Below are 25,942 nucleotides of genomic sequence, written 5' to 3'. Positions count from 1 at the left end.
AAAATGTAATGTTAACACTTATTTTCTCGCAGACAGATTTTGGGCGGAGTCGACCCTCTCGCTTCGCCTCTACGCTAGCTTGAGAACCCCCCCCCCCAAAAAAAAGGCCACTTGAATACAGCTATGACTAGAAGTGCCAATTTTGACTCTGGCTTTGGAATCTGACTTTGTGGCTATGGAAGCTAGTGGAAACCATGTTTCATCGCCCCCTGTACAAAGCTGCGAAGCTGGCCAATCACATGAAGTTGGATAATCATTCCAACCTTGTTTAGCATGATCTAGTCCAATTGTTGCATGTTTTCACTATTTTGATCCGTTTGCATCAGTTTCAATGGGGACTTTTATTTTGAATGAGAACCGCCGATTCCACCATTGTTGCTCAGGCTAATGTTGTTCACGACACACACGTGGCTACACCTACCGGGCGGCTGGGAGACACTTGGTTTGGCTCAAGCGCAGCGTTGGGTTAGAGACAGGGGATAGCTCGGGACAGCCAAAGCTAGACTTTCAGGGAGTGTGACGAACAGGTCGTGAATAAGTTAACCGGGTCACCATCCCCTCTATTCCTTCCCAGCAAGGTAAGAGTTATTTGGATGGGATTATTGAATTATTTCACTAAAATAAAATAGGATAGATGAACGATTTCAGTTTGATATTAGCCTATTTGGTGGCGGTGAATGCTTTGGATAAGCGCTCTGTGAGTGTCCCAAGAAGTGACAAGAGTACGGAACTCGATAGAGCGCAACGTCGCTTGACAGGACACTTGGGGCTTGTTGGTGACAGTTGCTAATGTACATTTAGAATGTATTTTACAGCCTAATTTAACCTAATAAATCAGTTGCTTTTTCGGCTTTTAATGTCCGCGCATAGAGCGCAAACTTGATCAAATTCTCCGTTGGCATGGAGGGTATGGATGTGACAGATTACGTCACCACTTGTTCTCTATTCTATGTGGAGAGGAATTCCTGTGGAGAGAGTGGCACGAGACGCGTTCACTGACCTATTATAAACAATTTAACATGTTTGGTTTTCATCCACATTTTATTTTGTATTTAGACCCACTTCTTAAATCATAGGCATATTGAGTCATATTTATTTAGGTTTACAGTATTTACAAGAAGTCGAAAGAGCGTAAAAGAAAGTTGCTGGAGAAAATTGAGGGCGTGCCTTTCTGTGCCAAATTCGAGAACTGTCTGTATTTTATATCAAATCAAGTAATTGAAAAGAAACCCTAAATCCTCTTGCGATAAAATGACTCTACCCTTGTCTATCTGAAGCAAAATCAAACTGCATCCACAGCAAATTCCAAATCGGGGCGTTGTGCACTGTGCTGAAGTTATAAACGAAACTGAATGCCCTCGATTAGAGTGAAATGTAACGTTAATCGTGAAACGTAATTTGTCCATCATGAGATGAAGTCAACATGTTGACTGCAGTAACCAGTGTAAAAATAAATAAAAAACACACTAAATCAAGTATTTGCTTGAATTGCTTTCAATATAGAGACGGCTTTCTACATTTACCTGATATTAGCTAACAATGCAGGGCTATGATTTTAGTTTTGAACGTGATTTTAATACAATATTCGGTTATAGGCTACAAAAGTTGTATTTAGACTGTTACTAATTGTATCATAAACATATATTATTATATATTTTTCTTTTACATTTGTCAGTGTCAGATATTGAACTTGGTTGATGTTTATACTGAGGTTAAACTTCATTGAACTTTTACAAACTGGAGGGCCCTAGCAAAAACAGACTGGAACCCACCAGAGAAACTCCAGATCCTGCTGTGTTCTCAGATTAGTGATAAGAAACCTGTTTGACAAGGCACCCCTGACCCAATGGACCAATCCTTTTTAATACAACAAATCTGTATTGTCCCCAAAGACAGGCACAGCAACATAGGCCTACAACTACAGCTTTGTTACCATAGCAACTATTACCATGTTATTTCCACTTTATTAGGCTATGTGCTGTAATGTAAAGTGCTACCAACCAGTGTGCCAGGTCTCTTCCCTCTTGGCCTCTGGGACAACCAGGTAAATAAAAAATAAAAAATAGAAATGGTCATATATAAAATGTCCTTGTTTTGTGTTCTATAAAGATGGCAGACGTAGAGCTGGTGAAGAAGATGTTACGGGAGGTGCTGACGGCCAATAAGAGCGGACCCGGGGTGTCTTTGTCCCGCCTCCAGTCTGAATACAAGGATCTGACTGGTGAACAGATCCCTCATAAGCAGATGGGTCATGGCAACCTGGACGCTCTGCTGCACAGCATGCCCAGCGTGGTTCGCATGGAGCGTAACCGCTCTGGGGAGGTGAGGAGAGAGTGTATATATACACACACATTCCAACACCAACAGAGAAATGTATGGATGAGCAGACAGACAGACACACAAACACACACACACACAAACACACACACACACAAACTGATACACTGAGACACTGAGAGAGGGTTACCACAGGGTACACTCATTAGCTCACACCAGCTGGATGCTAATCGTTCAGAATCATTGACTTTTGATAACTTTATTTTCCAGCCAGCCAGCCACTTGATAAAATGGATAGTTCAAGCATTCTAATTAGCCCCGAATTACCCGTTCAAAAGTCAATGCAGACTGATAATGTAGCTATTAGCTAACTGTTGTGTGTGTGTGTGTCTGCATGTGTGCATCTTTGTGTGTGTGTGGTGTTCTCGCTTCCCTCTCCAGATGGTGTGTTTTGCCTCGGTCTCCGGTGAGACGGCCCACGTCGCAAAGCTGGTGGCTCGCCAGCGTACCTCGAAGAAGACTGGACGACCCCAAATGGTCAACTGTCAGATGAGAGTGAAGCCTGCCGCCCCTCTCGTCCTTAACGGTAGGGCGTGTGTGTGTGTGTGTGTGTGGGGGGGGGGGGGGTGGTTCTCTGTCTGACTGCCTAAATCCATCTGCTTTTTCCATAACCATTAAACCTATAGAAAGGCAATGGCATATTGGGTCTTATCTGAGTAGAGGAGGCTTGTGTGACTATCACTGAATGCCTGCTATTGTATTATCTGAGAGGTATAATTCAAGTGTTTTGAAACTGAGATTTCACCTCATACTGATTCCATGGAATGCCACCTTTTGGATTGAAACTGGGGAACATTCAATTAACTTATCAAATTACACAGACACTTGAGCTTGTTTTTAGAATACGCCTGAACTCAATGCCCTACACAAGTTTGCAATGGGACAATGATGTACGACAATGTATGTACTAGATATACAGTACAATTCTACGTTGACATGTTGAAAGTTAATTTATAGATATTTTGAGCCGTACCAGAGGTACTAAGAATAAAATCCCTGTACAAGACCAGACGCTGTACCAACACAGACACACTAATAGTTTATTTCCAAAATGCTATATCCACCAATTTTTCACGTTTGTGTTTTTTCATCAGAAATTATTGCTTATGGGTACCTTCATGTGTGTATAAAATACTATTCTCTGATTTCTAATTCATAGATTTTAGATGTGTATGATTTTTTATGGTTTATTGTTTAGCTAGTTAGCTAGCTACATGTCTTAACAAAAGGCTCCACTATGCAAGTAACCACATTTCAATAGAACGTTAATGATGTCACTGCGACAACTGTTGATAGACGTAGCTGGTAAATTCGCTCTGGCTATCTACTCCGATTTCAGAGCACTCTTGTCAGAGTGTGCCAGACCGTAGAATAACTGACAAATTTACGAACGCTCAACACCCGTTGAATATGGCCGGTGTCAGTAAACGTTGGCAAAAAAGCGTAAATTGTTGCCAGCAGCACAGTTGCAATCACCAACGCTCTGGATAACATAAAAACAACCTAACCAGCTCTGCTAGTGCGAGTAAAATGGTCAGTGAGCTGTTCTCTCATTTGTTTATATTTACATTTTAGTCATTTAGCAGATGCTCATATCCAGAGCGACTTACAGTTAGTGAGTGCATACCTTTTTCATACTTGTGTCTGGAAGTAGCTAGCAAGCTAGCCAACGTTAGCCAGTTAGCTTGGGTTCTTGACTGCTGTTGTTAGGACAGAACGCTCAGATCAACCCTTAAAGAGCTGGGTGGGGCTAAAGCTTAAGAGGGTGTGAACGATGCTGAATGGGTGTAGACAAAGAAGAGCTCTCCAGTAGGTGTACCAAAACATTCAAAGGCCATTTTCTCAAAAATGAGGTTACAAGTTTTATCAACTTTCAAAGCAGAATTACTTTCCCATTGTTCCTCAACTGTAGTGTATGATATACAATTTCTAGCTCTGAATGTCTACTTTTATCCACTGTAAAAAACACAATTTCAAATTTTGCTACATAAGACCGAATCGAGCCAGTCGGTCACATATATCCATTGTTTAGCTGGAATGGAATGTCCGTATCCTGTATATTTTACTGTGGTATGTGTTTGTCTCACCTAGCTATCTTAAGATGAATGCACTAACTTTAACTCGCTCTGGATAAGAGCATCTGCTAAATGACTAAAATGTCAAATGAAAATGTTTTACATACAGATCTCATATTACTGTATTGAATAATACAAAAAAACATGTTTTAAAAATTGATGTCACAAATTTAAAATGTGTACAGTTCTTTATTAAAAATGTTATTTGTTATATTTGACTGTAAAACCTAGCAGTACTACTTATTTCTCTGAGAGTGAGGCGGATATAGCATTTAGCAAAAAAACATGATTATTTGTTGCACTGAAATGAAACCATTAAGTGATAGATTTTAAACAAATACGTGTCTGTCATTGAACAGCCCCATTTCATGATTAGATAGTGAAATAACACACCAATCTCTTTCATAATTTCTTCATACAATAAAAGCTAATTTACCAACATTTCAGAAAATGGATATATAGTGTTTTGGAATAAACTCTTTACACACACACACCGAGTTGCTTTACTGAGACACACACACAGTCGTTGTAAAGACACCCTCGCTTGGATCAATATTCTTAGCTGGGATCAGCCCCCGTTCAGGAGATGTGAAGGGAGAGAGAGAGGAGAGAGAGGGGAGGAGAAGGGAGATTGAGCAAGCGAGGAAGAGAAAAGAGGGAGGGAGAGAAAGAGAGAGGGAGGGAGAGCAAGAGACAAAAAGAGATGGGGAGAGAGGGAGGGCGAGAGAGAGAGACTAAGCGGACAGAGAGAGAGGAGGAGGAGGAGAGAAGCTCATGCAGTCTCATTGCAGCTGCGAACAGCGGATTTAGAAGCAAGCGGCGAGGTGCTGATTCGCATGCCAACGCAGCAGCCTCTCTCTTCCTGCATTCTCTCTCCATCCTCTCTCTCTCTCTCTCTCTCTCTCCCTCTCTCTCTCTCTCTCTCTCTCTCTCTCGCGCTCTCTCTCTCCTCTACGTATCTCTCTTCCTCTCTCTCTTCCTCTCTCTCTCTCTCTCTCTCTCTCTCTCTCTCTCTCTCTCTCTCTCTCTCTCTCTCTCTCTCTCTCTCTCTCTCTCTCTCTCTCTCTCTCTCTCTCTCTTCATATCTCCTGAACAGGGGCTGATCACAGCTAGGAATATTGATCCTTTCTGAAATCGAAAACCAGGGGACTCTGGGACTGTGATGCCACTACTGCTGCTGTGTCTGCCATCTCTGTCTCGCCACCACCGGTGTCTCCTCACCTAACCTCAGACGGCGTGTCCCTAGAGGGGGAGGGTCACTGGTATGCATTGAGACAGGCCAGCGCATAATGTAATTAGCTATAGCTACAGCCTATTTCTGTGAAGGCGGTGGGATACGGAGGCTGCCGATGGTTTCTGCTGTGGTGTCTCATTCTCAGCAATAGCAAGGCTTGGTGAGTACTAGTTTCTGCAGAGGAGTGGAAGGGAGGAAGAGAGGAGCAGGGAGGCAGGAGGAGACAGAGTCAGGCTGTGGTGTGTCAGAGCTGGGCTGTTTGTTGTGTGATGTCATGTCAGCTGGGTTGGGCTGATGTGGATGATGTCATACTAGGGCTGGATCGAATCAGAGCCTTTACAATGTAAATAGAAGGCTCTGGATTGGATAGGGTGTCGGAACTAGGTTAATGGGTATGGTGTCATGCTAGTGCTGCAGGGGGATTCTATGTAGAATATCTGGCATCCAATCAGAGTTTGGATTTTAAAAAAAGAGTATGAGGATGTCATGATTGAGCAGATTAGAAAGCTACGATGTCATCAGTTTGATGACGATCGCACTGAATGTTTTATGACTTGTAAACCTTGCTATAAGTTATGAAGTCATTGCAGAATGGACTAGAAGGTATGATGTAGTCTATTTGCTACACAGCAAGGCATAATAATGACAATGGTGTGATCTACAGTGACTCGGCTGTTTTTATGATTGACTTAAAGATAGATTGACAGCCCTTCTTCAATGTCTTTTGTAGATGTATTATTTATCCTCTTGCCAACTGACCTTTTGCAGATTAATGCATTGTGTGTGTGTGTGTGTGTGTGTGTGTGTGTGTGTGTGTGTCGTGTGTGTGTGTGTGAGTGTGTGTGTGTGTGTGTGTGTGTGTGTGTGTGTGTGTGTGTGTGTGTGTGTGTGTGTGTGTGCGTGCGTGCGAGTGTGTGTGTGTGTGTGTGTGTGTGTGTGTGTGTGTGTGTGTGTGTGAGTGTGTGCGTGTATGCATGCATTGCTTATCTGTGTATGTAAATGTATATACCAGGGGAATTCAAATTGAGGTCCGGATTACTGCTGTGTTTTTGTTCTACCTGACAATTCATTGCACCCACTTGGTGTTCCAGGTCTAAAGCAGTCCCTGATTAGAGGGGCAGAATGAAAAAACGCAGTGGAGCTGGCTTCCAGGTCCAGATTTGGTTTGTGTATTTCCTATCATCATGATGTCACTATCTTTCTCTCCTCCCCAGCCAAGCCCAGAACCTCCCTAAGACAGCCAGACCATAGGGGTCGTGGTGTGGGGCGAGGAGGAGGAGGAGGAAGTGGAGGAGGCGGGGGCGGCCGGTCAGGGGGCCACCATGACTTTAGACAGGGGAGGGACATGAGGGACACCCAATCAGAAGGGAAGACTAATCAGAGCTCCAACCAGAACAAACCAACCAATCAGAACACCGCTACCACCAGGAAGTCCTCCGTGCCCTCAGAGAGGTGAGTGGGTATTGGTGGAAAGACTAGACTGGCTAGACTACTCTACTAATTCCAATCATGACTGAAATTAGTTACATTAAAAATAATGGAGGGAAAACTTGGAAAATAAAAAAGACAGAGACGTTTTCTCCCCTTGGGGGCCTAGTAGTGTGAATAGCTTTTCTCTGTTGGGGTTGTTTAAAATGCTGTCCCTGTAGAACGACTCTCTAGGAACCAAAAATGAGGGCCTCTTATTTGGTCCCTTTAGGTTGTTGTGCTGTTATGAAAATAGTTAGACTTTCTTCCTCTGTTTAGGTAATATCACTTTGAGTTGGAAGCATTGCCATCGCTGTGAGGGGGGAATTTTGTTTCATGGTCTAAGAATCAGGGAAATGAAAGGACGAAAACAACTAAGACAATGATTATTTATCTGTCAGTCACTCTCCTCTCTATGTCTCTTTCTTTCTCTTTCTTTCCTCTTCTGTCCTCCTCTTTTTTTTCTCTCTTCCTTGGTGCATGACCTGAATGAAAATAGAATCGTGAATGAATGGCACTGGAACCCACTGGTTGGTTTAGTTTAGTGTGGCCAGCCATCCCTCTCCTCTCTCCCTCTCTTCCCTCCCTCCCTCTCTCCCTCTCTTCCCTCCCCCCTCTCTCCCTTTCTTCCCTCTCTCCCTCTCTTCTCTCCCTCTCTTCCCTCCCTCCCTCTCTCCCTCTCTTCCCTACCTCCCTCTCCCTCCCTCTCCCTCTCTTCCATCCCTCCCTCTCTATCTCCCTCTCTTCCCTCCCTCTCTCTCTCTCTTCTCTCCCTCCCTCTCTCCCTCTCTCCCTCCCCCCCCTCTCCCTCCCTCCCTCTCTTCCCTCCCTCCCTCTCTCCCTCTCCTCCCTACCTTCCTCTCTCCCTCTCGTCCCTCCCTCCCTCTCTCCCTCTCTTCCCTCCCCCCTCTCTCCCTCTCCTCCCTCCCTCCCTCTCTTCCCTCCCTCCCTCCCTCTCTTCCCTCCCTCTCTCCCTCTCTTCCCTCCCTCCCTCTCTCCCTCTCTTCCCTCCCTCTCTCCCTCTCCTCCCTCCCTCCCTCTCTCCCTCTCTTCCCACCCACCCTCCCTCTCTCCCTCTCTTCCCTCCCTCCCTCTCTCCCTCTCTTCCCTCCCTCCCTCTCTCCCTCTCTTCCCTCCCCCATCTCTCCCTCTCTCCCTCTCCTCCCTCCCTCCCAATCTCCCTCTCTCCCTCTCTTCCCTACCTCCCTCTCTCCCTCTCTTCCCTCCCTCCCTCTCTCCCTCTCTTCCCTCCCCCCTCTCTCCCTCTCATCCCTACCTCCCCTCTCCCTTTCTTCCCTCCCCCCTCTCTCCCTCTTCTCCCTCCCTCCCTCTCTTCCCTTCCACCCTCTCTCCCTCTCCTCCCTCCCCCCTCTCTCCCTCTCATCCCTCCCTCCCTCTCTGCCTCTCTTCCCTCCCTCCCTCTCTCCCTCTCTTCCCTACCTCCCTCTCTCCCTCTCTTCCCTCTCTCCCTCTCTCCCTCTCTTCTCTCCCTCCCTCTCTTCCCTACCTCCCTCTCTCCCTCTCTTCCCTCCCTCCCTCTCTCCCTCTCTTCCCTCCCTCCCTCTCTTCCTCTCTTCCCTCTCTCCCTCTCCTCTCTCCCTCCCTCTCTCCCTCTCTTCCCTACCTCCCTCTCTCCCTCTCTTCCCTACCTCTCTCTCTCCCTCTCTCCCCTCCCTCTCTTCCCTTCCTCTGTGCTTATTCAGCAGTAGCAACAGGACTGCAGCAGCCTCTCTCTCGCTTTCTCTTTCACCCCTCTCTCTCTCTAACCCCCCACACCTCTCTCCCCCCCCCCCTCCCTCTCCCACCTCTCTCTTCCCCTCTCTCGCTTTTCAAGCACAATGTGGCTAATAGCTACCTAATGAAAACAACTGACCTCACCCCGACTCACTCTTCGGTTTTGTGTATCAGTGGCACTCTCTCACCAGACAATGGACCACAGGAGAGACCGGGGTGACATGGTTGAAAGCATAGGAACGAGGCAGGCTAATCCCTCTCCTATTCTACTACAGATTAACAGCCCAATGAATCAGCATATCTGTAGTAGTACAGTCTGGGCACTTTCATCTGATGCCTCAGATCAAATGCAGAGGGACGCGCGTGGGAGCACACAAACAAAGCAGCACGCACACACACACACACACACACACACACACACACACACACACACACACACACACACACACACACACACACACACACACACACACACACACACAGGAGTGCGGACACATACACACTCACAAACACACAAACACACTTTTATCTGCAACTAGAGGAACATTCTGGGTGGTGCAGCCACTGATCGCTTGGCCTTTGTTAAGTCACGCACTGGTGGTATGTGAAGGTTTGTGGGGTCAATCACATTTTGTTCGCTCTCTAAAGTTTGTCTGGCTTCCTGTTAACTGTTGGGGCTAATATAATTTAACAGTTATAGCAATCCATCATAGTTTACAATATTTATTTTCTAATAGTTTAAGTTATTTTCTAATAATTTAAGGTAGATTCCAGTCAAAGTTACTTCTCAGTTTTATATACAGTGGGGCCAGGAGTCCTGAGCATATGACCTCTCCTGATTAGAAAAAAACTCATAGGCTACAACTAGAGGAGTTTTTCCTGGTCAGTCAGGCAACATAATGTGGTTATGACAAACTATTGGCCCCAATTATGTATGTCTGGGGTTGTGTAGCCAATGTGTAGCCAATGAAAGGCCTGTTTATGGTGCCTCAGTACTATTCTACCCGGCGACCCAGTTGTATAAGCTTATGTATTCATAATGTTATGTCCCTATTGTCTAAGGTCATTCGGGGATGGAGAGACTCCCATCAGAGAGCATTATGGGTAGTATGGTGTAATCAGAGAGGCCATCCAATAGAAATGGAATTCGTAGGAAGGCTCACCAACCCATGGACTTGAATGGGGATGACCGTTCTAGGAATTTCTATGAGGATATCTCAGGCATCTAGGCTCTAGAGCACAGGGGTATTGTTTATGGAGTGTGTACAGAATACTGTAGAGGACAGTCTAGTCTAGTCTAGCACTGACTGGGTTGACTGAGTGATTTTGCTGGCTTCTTCCACCAAAGTTTATGTTTGGTTGAGAAATGGGGACACAAACTGAAATTATGTTTTCAAACTGAAAAATAAAATGAAAAAATGAAAGCTGTTTGTTATTCATCCATTGTCCTCCATTGGTTCATAAGTGTCTGTTTAGACTCCCTATCATTTGAGGGATACAGTAGAAACGGTTCAAAGTCAACACTTAATTTTCTCTCTTTTCTTTTTCTGTAGGTCAGACAAAAGGATGACCCTTCCGTCACGGTTCCAGAAGGAAGTGCACGCTCACCTATCCAGGAATACCCAGAGCAACAGTAAGTAGGACTCTGTAAAAGTGGCTCAGTGTATGTCCTAAAGCAAGGGTTTTCAAGGTACACGGCATTACTGTTTTCATCCTTACACTCTAATCAGGGATGTATTTCCTCATTCAGAGATGCGTTTCTACATCTGAGGCCTTTCCAGGAATTAGAACCTCTTCAAACAGTCATTAACACAGCTTTGACTGGCCCCTCAGGTTCCTGGCCTTTAAATTACTGTCCTTTAAACGCAACACGTCTCAAAGCAAGAACATTACAGTTTAGCTTCAGCCTACAAACTCGTTCTTCTTACTAATAAGAGATAGATCCATGAAAACAAACCGTTTTTTTTTTTTACCCTGAGGCACCAAAGTCTCTCGCAATGTAACACATCGTTATTAGACAAGCTACACCTGTACCTAGGGCCAGGAGTTTTTCTCTGGGCCCTAGGCTAATAGTCGCCTGGTCAGGACAGAGTCCTGGACTTATATACTCCATATCACCCCAAAAACTGTGCAATAACCAGGATATACCTGTAGAAGTTCATACAAATCCATGCCTAACCAACATACGCTTGACCTAAAATGTCTTCCTCCCCTTATTTCCTCCTTCAGCTCCCTCAAACCTCAATGAGAGTGCTGGCTCTGGGAAGCCCAAGTCCCACCACTCCCCCAAGGACCACAACCCCTCTGCCGGTGGGAACTACAGTCCCCAGCAGGTGCAGGGGCATCTCAGAGAAGTGCTGAACAAATACAGTAATGGCTTCTGGGTGTCTAAACTACCCCAGCTCTACAGAGAACTGTACAAACAGGACCTGCCTAGCGAAGCACTCAAAGATCTGGAGCACTGGACTCACATATGCACTGTACGTTAAATTGGATACTTTATTTATAGGTCACATATTTTAATGAGTATGAATAGAGGAAAGATAAATAAATGGAATGTGTTTGCAAAAGTGTAATACTGATATTGTACAGGGGTGCATTGAGTAAATACATGTTACTATATTTAGATTGAATACAGCATAATGATGAATATCCATCATCTTTTATAAAAGTTGATACTCTCTTAGTCAAATAGCCTGTAGGTCCCCACAGCTGCATAGCATATGGTGTGAAATGTGTTCTATTATATGATTGATTACTCCTGTATTATCGTTTTAGAGTGTGTTTTAGATCTGCTTGTTTTATGTATCTGAAGAGGATCTGGCCTTCTCTTCTGTTTCAGGTAGAGAAACCCTGCAGCAGTAACCCAAAAGAATTACTCCTCTACCCAGCTAAAGAACTAACACATACACAGACCCCATCCCCTGTCCCTGCCAGAGTCCTATCCCCCACATCCGCCCCTTTCACCCCATCCACGGACATCAAACCCCAGTCAAAGCCCCCTACCAGCCCCCCTACCACCACCATGAGCCCTCTCCCCCTCACTCCCCCCTCCTCCTCCCCCAGTCCCCCAGCCTCCCCCTCCACCCTCTCCCCCGACTTGAAACAGAAGCTCGGGGAGCTCCTAGTGAAATACAGCAACGGTCTATGGGCCCACGCCTTACCCAAACTCTACTTGGACACGTACAAGACAAAACTCCCCAAACACGTCCTGGAGAATCTCTCGCTGCTCTCCGACTTCTGCACCATAGACTACCCTATGCCAGACAACCCCAAGAGGGCCATCCTGTACAAGAGGACCAGGGAGGAGGAGAGCTGCAACAGGAGGGAGTCAGTGGAGGAGCGCAGGGCCAGAGATGAGGTAGGGAGGAGGCTCAGTACCCAGGCTGTACCTCCTCTCCTCATCCCCAGGGAGGAGTACCCCTCTGTGCTGGTGGTGGAAGCTACCAATACCAACGGAGTCATACTCAGGTAAGAACCACTGTAATAGGCACAGGCTATTATGGCAGTTGTTTGGTTATGGGTGATTGGTACTGGCTCTGAGGGCCAGTTGTTTGGTTATGGGTGATTGGTACTGGCTCTGAGGGCCAGTTGTTTGGTTATGGGTGATTGGTACTGGCTCTGAGGGCCAGTTGTTTGGTTATGGGTGATTGGTACTGGCTCTGAGGGCCAGTTGTTTGGTTATGGGTGATTGGTACTGGCTCTGATGGCCAGTTGTTTGGTTATGGGTGATTGGTACTAGCTCTGAGGGCCAGTTGTTTGGTTATGGGTGATTGGTACTGGCTCTGAGGGCCAGTTGTTTGGTTATGGGTGATTGGTACTAGCTCTGAGGGCCAGTTGTTTGATTATGGGTGATTGGTACTGGCTCTGAGGGCCAGTTGTTTGGTTATGGGTGATTGGTGCTTGCTCTGAGGGCCAATTGTGTCGTTATGGTATATTATGAACAGAGCATGGTTTGTTGACCAGCCCCTTGTTACTGTTGGAGCTGGACTTACAGCACTGAAAATAAATGAAAATGACTTTGCTGTCCCATAAAATGTGGTTGTGCTCTCTCTCTCTCTCTCTCTCTCTCTCTCTCTCTCTCTCTCGTCCTCCTCTTTATCGCTCCTAACCCCGCTCCCCTCTCTCCCTCTCTTTCTCGATGTGCATGTGTGTGTGTATCTGCTCATACCTGTGTGTATTAACTCTATCCAGGTACATAGGAGAGGGCTACTCCCAGGCCCAGGAGGCTCTGGAGGATGAGATGAGAGAGTTCTACTGTTGCCAAGACAACAACAGTTGTACTCCCCTGGCCTCTCCAACCTCTGGTCAGCTGGCAGCCGTCAGGGCTGAGGAGGAGGAGGAGATACTACGAGCACAAGTTATAGAGGTCATGACCGACAAGGTCAAGGTGAGGTCAATTGGTTGAAACTTAGGCAATGGAATTGAATAAAGATACATGGATATTTATTGCTTAGGTTATTTGTCATATTATAAATCTATGGTGCCATGTTAATGGTTTGAGGATAGGATGAGAGTTTAGGTTTTGACATTTTAGAAAATGAATTGCATCTCTCTACTTTTTTCCACACATACTCTTTGTGTCTGTTGGTGAATCTATAGGTTTACTATGTGGATCACGGGTTTTCGGAAGTCATCAGCAAGGCCAAAGTGTTTGAGCTGCATGATACGTTTTTCAAGCTGCCTTTCCAGGCCACCAAGTGTAAATTAGCTGGTGAGTTTTGATTGAATTCTCAGACAGTTATATATATATTTTTTATCTTCACAAAGTTACAGCAGGCTTTTTGATTTTATACAATAGTGTTGCAGGTTGAGGGTTGGATTCCGTTTTCTTCTTCTGAATGAAGTGTCTGTCTGCTTGTCTGTCTGTCTCTGTTTTCTTATCCAGGTCTGGAGACTTTCTGCCAGGAGCCTGCTGTTCTGAAGAAGTTTGAGTCCATGGCTAGCGGAAAGATCCTATTGGCTGAGATCCTTGAGAGAGCGCAGACCCCATTGGTGGTCCTGTATGACACGTCGCAGGATGATGATGTCAACATCAACGCAGCCTGTATCAAAGAGCTGCAGGACAAGACCCTGGCCAGCCCCCTACAGGTCGGTCACTGTCATAGTAGAGTATAGTAGAGTATAGTAGAGTAAAGTAGAGTAGAATATATTATAGTACACTGCCTGTATCAAAGCCCTGCAGGTCAAGACCCTGGCCAGCCCTCTACAGGTGGGCTACTGTTATTGTCATTCGCTGTTAGTGGGTTGAAGACATTCTTGAGCATCCTTCATCAATACTGTACTGATCCATGTTTTGCAGTTATTATTATTTTAATCTTGGGTGATATCTAAATATTAGCTTTGCCGTTTTCAACCTTTAATTAACCATTGAACAGATTCCCAGATGCCAGATTGCACCTTCAAATGTTTTAATAAGTGGAATGGGATCATGTCTAACCCAGCCATGGTTCTCTCTCCCCATGTAGGTGAACAGTGCCTATATGAACGTGGCGGTGAGAAGTGTGTGTTCAGATGGGACCATATGCTGCCAGCTCCCATCTCGAGGCCTGGCCAAACTCACTGAGATACTGGAGAAGACCGAGGCTTACTTCCACTCACAGGTACCTGTGTGCCTGCGTGTGTGCGCTCATGCGTGTGTGGGAGAGCCTCTGTCTCTCATCCTTATACTCTGAGGAGGCATAGTGGCAGACAGTTGTTTCCAGATTGAGATTAAGGAACATAATCTGGGGGTTAAGACACAGGCCACTTAATCTGATCACATGACACTGGAACTGACCTACTGGGACTGACCTACTGGCCACATACTACTAACTACTGTAATCCCCAGTTATAATTCACTAAAACCGCTTGTTCAGGTTATTTCAGATGCATAAAATACAGATATATACAAAGCACAAGGGCAGGCTACATAATATTACATATATCTGGTATTTTGTTATTATCTTGATGTATTGTTGTTATATACAAAATATTGACTGTGACCAGAAATATTCTGCTTGAACAGGCTGAGTCACCGTAGACCACCTGTTTCTTTTGCCCTGCATCTGTCGCACGTTGATGACATAATCCTGTCTCATATTGATAACATCATCTCTTCTGTGTGGCAGGTGACATCAGAGTTCCTGGTGTCCAGACCGTTCTGTGGTAAAGGCTGTCTAGCACGCTACAAAGGCAAATGGTCTCGCGTGGAGGTGAGATGGATACTATTACCTCAGAGTCAATACTGTATAGCTGATGTGGCAGAGACAAATATATACGTTTTGCTAGCTGCTGCCAAATAGGAATGATGTCTACACTTTGGTCCAGAATGAAAAGAGGTGACGGTTAATTTCAGTCCTTTATCCAGGAGTGTTCTGTCTTTGAGAGTGAACCTCACTTATCTCATTATATAATTTGTATTATTTTTATCGATCCCAGGACACCCTGGAAAACTGTGATAATTGTTGCTGAATGGACTGTCCTGGTTAAAAAAATATTAACTGAGCTGAACTCAGTGGATACAGAGATACCCCAGACTCATGACCTCTCGCTGCTTTCCTACAGATAACCAACCTCCATGGCAGCAGAGTCCTAGACATCCTCTTCATAGACTTGGGGGTCCAGGCCTCGGTGGAGGTGTTTGAACTAAGGGAAGTCCCGCCCCCTTTCCTACGCGATCTGATCACCATCCCACCACAGGTCAGCACATGAGAGGATAGAGGAGAGATGATGTGTGGGACGGGGGATGGTGTGTGTGGTTTGTTATGAGCTTGTTTTGCTTTGAAACAAAGGCCTGTAGGTGTTCAGGTAGTCTGACTTCCTGGTAAACTTGATGTGATGTGAATGTTGATGTGGTGTGTTTTGAATGGTAAACTGTAGTAAACTGATGTTCTTTATAATGTCAAAATAAACATTTCTCCAACTCCCATATCACACACTGACAAACTGAAAATATATGTGTGTACATTGTACAATCAATTGGTGAGAGAGAGACTCAAATATCACATACATTTTTACATACCCACTCTATACATGAATTGTGGAAAAGTTGGTTCCTGTTTAATTCATGTCTTGGGTCACATTCAAGTGGGTCAAACAAACATTCCCTAATGATTGGTTGACAATAGAGCAGGGATCGTCAACTAGATTCAGCCACGGGACGTTTTTGTCTTGAGCGGCTGGTCGGGGGGCTGGAACATAATTACAAATAATTAGTAGACTGTAAATTAACCGCAAGAAGCCCAAACAGATATAATGTTTGACTAAAACATAATCATTTCAAACCTTGCTTACATTTATATACTATCACGTGTCTCTCTATTATGCGTGGGAATACTTGGGAACAGATTTCTTCAATTAATTTAAATGATCTTTTATGTCCAACAATGAAAATGCAAAAATATTTTTTTTTTTTTTTTTTGGTTTTTGTTGTTGCTCAGAAACCTTGGGGGTGGGGGGGGGCAAATAAAAACACCCGCGGGCCGACAGTTGGGGAACCCTGCAATAGAGCCAACCACAATGCAAGTGATGTCTGCATGGTGCAGTTGGTGAGAAGCAACTGCAGCAACTTGAAGGCGACTTCATCAAAAACTGCTTGAACTTTGATCATATAACCATAATGCAACATATTTTGAAAGGCGGTGACCAATGATGGTCATTGACTTGATTAAAGTGATCCGCTCGAACACGCCCACTCTCTAGGCAAAGAAGGGTTGTCTGGGTAATGTAGTCTGATGTGCAGTAGTCTCTCTATAGGCAGTGAAGTGTTGTCTGGCTGACCTGGCTGTTAGTGGAGTGGGCTCTTGGACCCCAGACGCTGTTCAGTGGCTCCGAGACGCCGTGCTCAACTCTACTGACTGTAGTATGAAGGTACATGAACGCACACACCCGTGTATGCACACACATACACATACATACACACACACACATACGCATGCACAAACACATGCTGTAAATCTGCACTTAGACACATGATATAGTCATTGTTTTTTTTACTCCACCAGTGACCATTTCATCATTTCTTGTAAAGTTAACCTTTTACTGCAGTGGGCTAAATCAGGGTCACACAGAGTGATTCTTGGTAGTCTTAAACAAATCTACTTTGAAACAAAAGTATACACCTCACACACATGGTTATGGGTTTAAAAAGAAGTCACCTGTACCGTGTCAGATATAGAGTTGAAATGTATTCAATTATCAGTTTGCATCCCAATATTACACTTTATATAGTCAAATGTTTGGACACACATACTCATTCAATGGTTTTTCTTTATTTGTACTATTTTCTACATTGTAGAATAATAGTGAAGACATCAAAACTATGAAATAACACATATGGAATCATGTAGTAACCAAAAAAGTGTTAAACAAATCAAAATATATTTTATATTTAAGATTCTTCAAATTTGCCTTGATGACAGCTTTGCACACTCTTGGCATTCTCTCAACCAGCTTCATGAGGAATGCTTTTCCAACAGTCTTGAAGGAGTTCCCACATGTGCTGAGCACTTGTTGGCAGCTTTTCCTTCACTCTGCGGTCACACTCATCCCAAACCATCTCAATTGGGTTGAAGTCGGGTGATTGTGGAGGCCAGGTCATCTGATGCAGCACTCCATCACTCTCCTTGGTCAAATAGCCCTTACACAGCCTGCAGGTGTGTTTTGGGTCATTGTCCTGTTGAAAAACAAATGATAGTCCCACTAAGTGCAAACCAGATGGGATGGAGTATCGCTGCAGAATGCTGTGGTAGCCATGCTGGTTAAGTGTGCCTTGAATTCTAAATGAATCACAGACAGTGTCACCAGCAAAGCACCCCCACACCATCACACCTCCTCCTCCATGCTTCACGGTGGGAACCACACATGCGGAGATCACCCGTTCACCTACTCTGCGTCTCACAAAGACACAGCGGTTGGAACAAACATCTCAAATTTGGACTCATAAGACCAAAGGACAGATTTCCACCGGTCTAATGTCCATTGCTCGTGTTTCTTGGCCCAAGCAGGTCTCTTCTTTTATTGGTGTCCTTTAGTAGTGGTTTCTTTGCATTAATTCGACCATGAAGGCCTGATTCACGCAGTCTCCTCTGAACAGTTGATGTTGAGATGTGTCTGTTACTTGAACTCTGTGAAGCATTTATTTAGGCTGCAATCTGAGGTGCCGTTAACTCTAATTAACTTATCCTCTGCAGCAGAGGTAACTCTGGGTTCCCGCTCAGCCCAGTCAAAGCTATTTGCTGCTCTGGCACCCCAATGGTGGAACAAGCTCCCTCACGACGCCAGGACAGCGGAGTCACTGACCACCTTCCGGAGACACTTGAAACCCTACCTCTTTAAAGAATACCTGGAATAGTATAAAGTCATCCTTCTACCCCCCCCCCCCCATAAAAAAAGAAGAAAAAAAGTGGTTGTCCCACTTGCTATCATAAGTTGAATGGATAAGAGCGTCTGCTAAATGATGTAAATGTCTTCCTTTCCTGTGGCGGTCCTCATGAGAGCCAGTTTCATCATAACGCTTGATGGTTTTTGCATCTGCACTTGAAGAAACTTTCAAAGTTCTTGAAATCTTCCAGATTGACTGACCTTCATGTCTTAAAGTAATGATGGACTGTCATTTTTCTTTGCTTATTTGAGCTGTTCTTGCCATAATATTGACTTGGTCTTTTACCAAATAGGGCTATCTTCTGTATACCCTCCCTACCTTGTCACAACACAATTGATTGGCTCAAACGCATTAAGAAGGAAAGAAATTCCACAAATTAACTTTTAACAAGGCACACTTGTTAATTGAAATGCATTCCAGGTCACTTCCTCGTGACGCTGGTTGAGAGAATGCCAAGAGTGTGCAAAGCTGTCATCAAGGCAAAGGGTGGCTATTTGAAGAATCTTAAATATAAAATATATTTTGATTTGTTTAACACTTTTTTGGTTACTACATGATTCCATATGTGTTTTTTCATAGTTTTGATGTCTTCACTATTATTCTATAATGTAGAAAATAGTAAAAATAAGTAAAAACCCTTGAATGAGTAGGTGTCCAAACTTTTTACTGGTACTGTACATCACAGAAGACTGAAATATAACAAAACTATTTGACATAGAAACACCAGATTTTCAGTGTTTTTTTTAATGAAAAATATTAATAACATTCCACACATGAGGCCAAAGAGTGCGCTTTTGGTCATTGACTGCAGCAAAGGGCTACAGTTGAAATCCTCTGAATTCTCTTTATCTCTCTCTCTCTCTCTCTCTCTCTCTCTCTCTCTCTCTCTCTCTCTCTCTCTCTCTCTCTCTCTCTCTCTCTCTCTCCACCCGCTCTCTCTATCCCTCCACAGATAGCCAAGCTGGACAAGACCAAACGCAGCGTAGTCCATGTCTACCTGTTCACCGACAAGAACTTCCACGACCCCGCGAGGAGCCTCAACCACCAAATGGCCACCTCTGACCTCTTCAAACACCAAGGAGACGTCTTCCTAAGCAGCCACAGGTAGGGCTGGGAGACGATTCCTGATTCCTACACAGTGTGGAATCTCCTGTCATTGCGCTCAACTCTACTCTCTCGTGGGGTTTGGATAAAGGAGAAATACACATTTTAGTGTCTCTGTGACAATTGACAATAAAGTATATTCTATCTTATCTTATTACAGCCCTTCCAAGACCTCCACCTGTAACTCCACTGCCTCCCTCACCTCCACAACCACAATCACTCCCAGCTCCAATGGGACCAAGCCCCACCTACGACGCGCCCACTCTGGTTCGGGACCCAGGCCAACAGGGGGTACAAGCACCCCTCCTGGGACTCCCCCACCTCCCTCATCTACCGCCCCTGTTAAGCTACCCCCGCTGCTGGACCTCCCTCCTGCAGGTCAGAGACATATATTTATATTTTACATGCTTCATAATGTTTCTTTTTTATCTGAAAAGTAAAGTGTACTTGTGTTTTGTGCTTAGCTGTTTCCAACCTCCAATCTGTTGTCCCCCCTTCCCCTGTCCTGTTTTATGCATCGTAATGCTGAAACCTCAATGTCCAAACTCTCAAAATATTTGCCTCTGCTTTAGGTCACAACATGGATATCTATGTGTCCGTGGCCTGCCACCCGGGTCACTTCGTACTGCAACCCTGGAGAGATATGTACAAGCTGGTAGTTCTGATGGGAGAGATGATCCTGTACTATAATACAACAGAGGAGAAGCCTCTCAAAGTGGAGAAGAATCAGATATACGCTGCTAAGGTGGAGAACAAGTGAGTAGAGGGAGGAGTGGGTGGGAGGGGGTGGGAATGTGTCTTGGGAGTATGTGTGGGCACTGTAGATTTCAAGTGTGTATGAGGGATTTGGGTAGGGCTTCTAGTGGGATAGTCTGACTGCATTCAATAATTTGATTAGTCATCTAGTTTATTTGGGCTCCCAGGCTAAGGATTAACTTGAATGAACTAAATGAACTTGACTAGTTGACTTCTAACCTCTGACCTCTCTCGGTGCCCTCCTAGTTGGCACCGTGTGCTGGTGAAGGGAGTGTTGACCAACGGCCTGGTGTCTGTCTATGAGCTGGACTACGGTAAACACGAGCTGGTCAGCGGCACCCAGCTTCGCCCACTTATCCAGGAGTTCAGACAGCTGCCATTCCAGGGCATCACTGCACAACTCGCAGGTAACTAAGGAAGTATCGCCCTCCCGGCAACCATATTCTGTACCTTAGATTTTGCTATGCACCTCAATATAGCAAAGTGGTTCTTGTTATTGGCACACTTTCGAAAAATAGTTATGTCCCTCAAAATGTGTCTGTGTTCCTTTATGTGTCTGTGTTCCTACATTTACATTTTAGTCATTTAGCAGATGCTCTTATCCAGAGTGACTTACAGTTAGTGAGTGCATACATTATTTTTTTCATACTGAAAACTAGCTGTTTTGTTTTCGTTATTGTCATTGTCATTGATGTTGTTGTTGTTGTGAACACACAAATAAAGCATCCCTACCCTCACTTAAAGGCCCAGTGCAGTCAAAAACATGACTTTCCTGTATTTTATATATATTTCCATACTATGAGGTTGGAATAATACTGTGAAATTGTGAAACTCATGATAATGCTCTTTTATTGTAAGAGCTGTTTTAAAATACTGAAATTTCAGCCTGTTTTTGTGAGATGGAATTTTGGTCTGCCTGGTGACATCACCAGGCGGTAAATGAGTTAATAGACCAATAAGAAAGAGAGTTCCAAACCTCTCTACCTATAACAGCTAGTTTTCAGTTTTCCCCTCCCCACTTGGACCACTCCCTGACAATCCTAGCAAAATTCTTGCTTGAGAAATGCTAAGAAGCTATTTTTGTTTATTTTTGACCATTTTAACTGAAAACAATCACAGTAAGGTACTTAATTGTTACCCAGAAATGATTTGATATTGATATTTTAAAAAAATAAGCTGCATTGGACCTTTAAGCTCCTTAACGTACTGATAATTCCATTAATTCAGAACCTTGGAGAAGTGAGGCCTCTGGTGGCAAAGATAGACATTGGTTGTGTCCGAATGCCCATACTTCCATTCTAAATAGTAGGCTTTTTGGGTATAAGAAAATATAACGTTTTATAGTATGTGAAATTTAGAACATTCTGTGTGCTTTAAATGCCAGGATGTCATACGAGCGGCAGGTAGCTTAGTGGTTAAGATTGTAGTGCCAATAACCGAAAGGTTGCTGGTTCTAATCCCCGAGCTGACTAAGTGAAAAATCTGTCGATGTGCCCTTTAGCAAGGCACTCAACACTAATTGCTCCTGTAAGTCGCTCTGGATAAGAGCGTCTGCTAATTTGCCTAAAATGTAAATACTCATTTCGGCTTTTCCTCTAGTAAAATTTGCTGCACACTATTGAGGAAGAGAATCGCACATTAGATGATGCCTTCTCATTATGGATGAGTAGTACGTTGATCTTTTTGCTAAACATTACGTTCTAAATAGTATGTAGTAAGAATAGTACACATTATGTAGTTTTAGTAAGTAGTAGGCAACACAGATTTCGGACACGGCCATTGAATGTAGAAATGCCTATTTGTTATACCGCGTGTTTATTGCTAGGATATTAACCGTTTTCAGCATTCAATGCTGATGTACAGTATTTGTTATTTTGGTGGACTGACATAACATATTTATACTTTACATTAATTATTTTGGTATAAGGCTGTGTGATTGGCTGCCATTCTCCCTCCACCAATAAGAGTGTAACTTTAGTGACTGATATTCTCTGTCCACCAATAGGAATGTAACTTTATTGACTGACATTCTCTCTCCACCAATAGGAGTGAAGCCGAGGCAGTGGTCAGAGGAGGCTTCCATTGTGTTCCGGAACCACGTAGAGAAGAAGCCGTTGGTGGCCCAGCTGGAGGCCGTACAGGAAGCGCATCACCCCTGGGACAGGAAGTTGACTGTCTTCCTGGTCGACACCTCGCAGGAGGAGAGGGACATCTGGGTGCATGACATCATGGCCGAGTTCGCAGACAAACTCACCAAAGAAGTGTAGTTGGATAAACCCTGTGCACAACAGTGCATCTATAGTGCTGGTTATGGCAGGAACAACTAGGTAGGTCTATCCAAAACAAATGTTTAAAAAAAAGTATATATATAAACAAACATTTGTTTTGGATACCTAAGTGTAGCTGGATGCTGGACGTTGCTGCGGACGTTGCTATGAGAAACCAGAACGCTTGTTGGGGTTGCTATGGGAGACCAATGGGAGATGGTTTAGAGACGTGACTTGGACTTGTCGTTTTGTGTTTGAGAGTGGGGTGACACAGTGACAGTGAAACATTCGCTAGCAGCATGGCATGGCGTTTTCAAAAGCTCAATAATATCACCCTTGTGCTGACTTACCTTAAAGCTTTGCCACACAGAGGAGTTGTCATAATAAGCTGTTGAATATCTAGCCCTGATATGGGATGGGTTTCCCAAAGCCTTCATAGCTAATAATATGGTACTTTGTTTCTCTGGACAACCATACTCACACCACTTGTTGAACAACAAAGTGCTTCATTTGACAAATGTCATTCCTTAACTGGAAAACATTGATATTTATATCTGTGTCTCTCTTGTGTCCGGGTTGTGGAAAGATATAGCAGTCAACATTAGCTACAAAGGCTTTTGGAAACTCACCTGTGGCTAGTAGCTTTCATTAGGCTACAGTGTCTATATAAATAATTTCTACTCCTCTGGCTATACAAGCTATGGAAATGTATATGTGGTGCATTAGCTGCATAATTGATCAACAGCGCACAAAAAGTATTTAACTCAACTTGTAAGAGACTGTGGTTGGTTTAAAGACTAAAGGCCTTTACCAATTGCCTGGTTAAACAAGATTGAATGGTGACCAACAATGGTTAGTGCTGCATTCAGTCTGGTATAACCTGGCTAACTTTACCAAGGTCTGTTCATGGGAATCTGATATAAAAGGTATATATGTGATACATTATGTGATGCATTATCGATCAACAACGCACAAAAAGTATTTAACTCAACTTGTCAGAGGCTGTTGTTAATTGAGACACAGACTTACAGTATGAAGGCCTGTTCATTTGAATCTGAAGTAATGAAGGTTTACAAAACATAGTTTAAAGGGATAGTTCGGCAAATTATTTTGTCCATAGACCGCTTTAAAGGTAAGGAAACAAATAAGTAAATATGTTAAAGTCACTGAACTATCTCTTTAAGAAGACATTCCCTCTAGTGAATTGATGATGCAAAGAAGGCATTGTTGTTTCATATTTCTATTTCCCGCTCATGTGACTTAGCTCAGTTTTAAAAACATTGGTTTTTATTTATTTATTTTTCCTTCGTTGATTTTGTGTCGGACAACAAGACTTTCTGCAGATACATTATTCTTAGAGACCAGGAGTTTTGCGTGACCAAGTGACCTGACCGAGAACATTTTGGGAGGCCCTAGCTACAGTATTAGGATATTACTGTACTATAGGGCCCAGAGTTTTTTTCTGGTCACGTCATCTAGGTTGGGAAAAACTCCTGGCCCTAGATACACTGCATGATATGTTGGAAATTGTGCTGAATTGCGTGCAGATAGTTTAAAAATACAATATATGCTAACCGGTAGTTGTGTTTACCTGACGATACTCTCTGTTTACCGTTGGAGTGACGGTATGGTTGGAGTTTTACTGAAAACAGAATAATTACAGTACAGCTAGCACATTTGGTTCCTCGGAAGTTGTGGGAACGTATGTTTTTGTTTTCCCGTTGGTTCTGGGAACGAAGCTAAACGTTTCCTGACCGGTAAAACTGAATGTTTTTTAAACATTCTAAGAACGGAGGTGAACATTTTGCCTGTTGTGGGAAAGTAAATGTTTAGGTTGCAGGAAGGTTCTGAGAACGTTTTACTATGGTTCACTGAGAGTTTTCCTCTGAGGTTTTATTAACGTTCTGATAATGTAAATTATAGGTTATTTGAAGGTAATTAAATAACGTTCTGAGAACATTCTCTAAATGTTGTGAAAGTTTTGAACTAAGGTTTTTGAATAACTTCCTTAAAACGTTCACTGAATGTTTCAATAAGACTTTTAATAACACTGGTAGCTTAGTTTAACTGTTTTGAACTCTAAGCACAGATAGCATAAATGGGAAGAAAAATATATATTGTGTTGCACGGCTTCAGTGAGATTTTAACCAATGATCTTCTGTTCTCTATCCATGGAATTAGTCTACTGCGCCACTAGGATGGAGCTAGCATGCCATGTTTGTTTTTTACTAATTCAAAGCTGTTCATTTTAGTCTATTCAAACAGACCCCATTTCAAGGAAACAAGCACTCATTAAGATCAGGTATGGCCAATTAGTGGCCGCGGCCAACAAACCTGAACACACTTAACAAGATAGAGTATAGAGATAGTTTAGTTGATGCTAAGAATGGAATGTGTTTGTTTTTAAATAATATTATTAGAACGTTCTCTGAACGTTACTTAAGTTTTATGAAATTCCCACAGAAGAACGTTGTTTCTTAACTTTCTCTGAACGTTCTGAGAACATTACTTTATATAGAACAATGAGGAAACCTATAGAAAACGTTATGCTGAAGTACTGATATTCCCACAGAAGAACGTTGTTTCTGAACATTCTCTGAACTATTTGAGAACATTCCCAATGTCAAACCAGTTGGAGAACATTCCTAGAACATTACCAACATTTTACTTAAATGTAGCCATGTATGAACTTTTAGGAAATGTTCTGTTAAAGTAATGAAATACCAAGAAAATCATGTTTTTGTCAAGTTCCTTAAATGTACTGAGAATGTTCCAAATCCAAGCAACTATCCTGCACCATTCCCAGAAAGTTGTGAGAAGGTTGTATGCAAAATAATCATAGGACAACCACGCTCTCACCAAGCTCTAAGAAACATATGGTTCTCAGAACGTTATGTGCTAGCTGGGAGTACTCTATTCTGGTCCCAGATATGTTTGTGCTGTCTTGCCAATTCTATTGCTTCATTTGGTAATGGAGTTGGCAAAACAATACAAACAGATCTGGGACCAGGCTATATTTACTCTGCTTAAGGGTTATTGTTTTATTTTCATTTTGTTAACTTAACATTTATCCTTGGTTAATTACAACGTTTTAGGAATAAAGTTAATGAAAGGAGAGTTTCAAATTCGTCAAGTTATTTGCAGAAGTAAAGTTTACAGGCTTATGGTTAATTGAGTGTGCTTGATACCTGTGTAGATATTTATGTCTTTATTTTACTGAAAAAAATTATACTGAAAAATGTGTTTTTCAAAAGTCTGTGGTTGTAACTCAGTCACTCAGCAACTCAGATTGACATGCTAATTATTTATTAAAATAGAAAAATGGTATCTTATTTACATGTCATATTACATACAGCCAATCAGTGTCTACAAACTGATGAATCAGTATAATCCAAATACATTTAAAATACATTTAAGAATATACTCTTGCCCATTGTACACCATATTTATTTTCTAGTATAGAGGAGAGAACAGAAAAGGAGAGAACAGGAGAGGAGAGGAAGAGAGGAGCGAAAAGGAGGAGTGAGGAGATGAGAGGAGTACATCTCATCCTTAAAGCTGATCATACACACAAATGATAGCGTCTTCTCAGGTCTTCCAGCAC

The 25,942-nt window shown here is 43.3% G+C and overlaps 1 protein-coding gene across 1 annotated transcript; it reads left to right on the top strand.

Moving 5' to 3' along the window:
- Positions 1-492: 492 nt before the first annotated feature.
- tdrd7b (tudor domain containing 7 b) lies at positions 493-22,338 on the top strand (the record flags this gene model as incomplete). The annotated part of the gene is made up of 19 exons (XM_084164920.1): positions 493-578; positions 2,110-2,322; positions 2,719-2,863; positions 6,861-7,098; positions 10,401-10,480; positions 11,077-11,327; positions 11,690-12,318; positions 13,042-13,237; positions 13,450-13,561; positions 13,736-13,938; positions 14,316-14,450; positions 14,958-15,041; positions 15,394-15,528; positions 16,585-16,698; positions 19,164-19,315; positions 19,476-19,693; positions 19,888-20,071; positions 20,318-20,478; positions 22,118-22,338. The coding sequence occupies exons 2-19, from the start codon at positions 2,110-2,112 to the stop codon at positions 22,336-22,338; spliced, it is 3,471 nt and encodes a 1,156-aa protein (XP_084021046.1). The 5' UTR covers positions 493-578.
- Between the last annotated feature and the right edge of the window lie 3,604 nt (positions 22,339-25,942).

Source organism: Coregonus lavaretus (genome assembly GCF_964263955.1).
Source record: "Coregonus lavaretus genome assembly, chromosome: 7".
Taxonomy (NCBI): domain Eukaryota; kingdom Metazoa; phylum Chordata; class Actinopteri; order Salmoniformes; family Salmonidae; genus Coregonus; species Coregonus lavaretus.
This window is presented reverse-complemented; position numbering and strand designations above follow the sequence as displayed.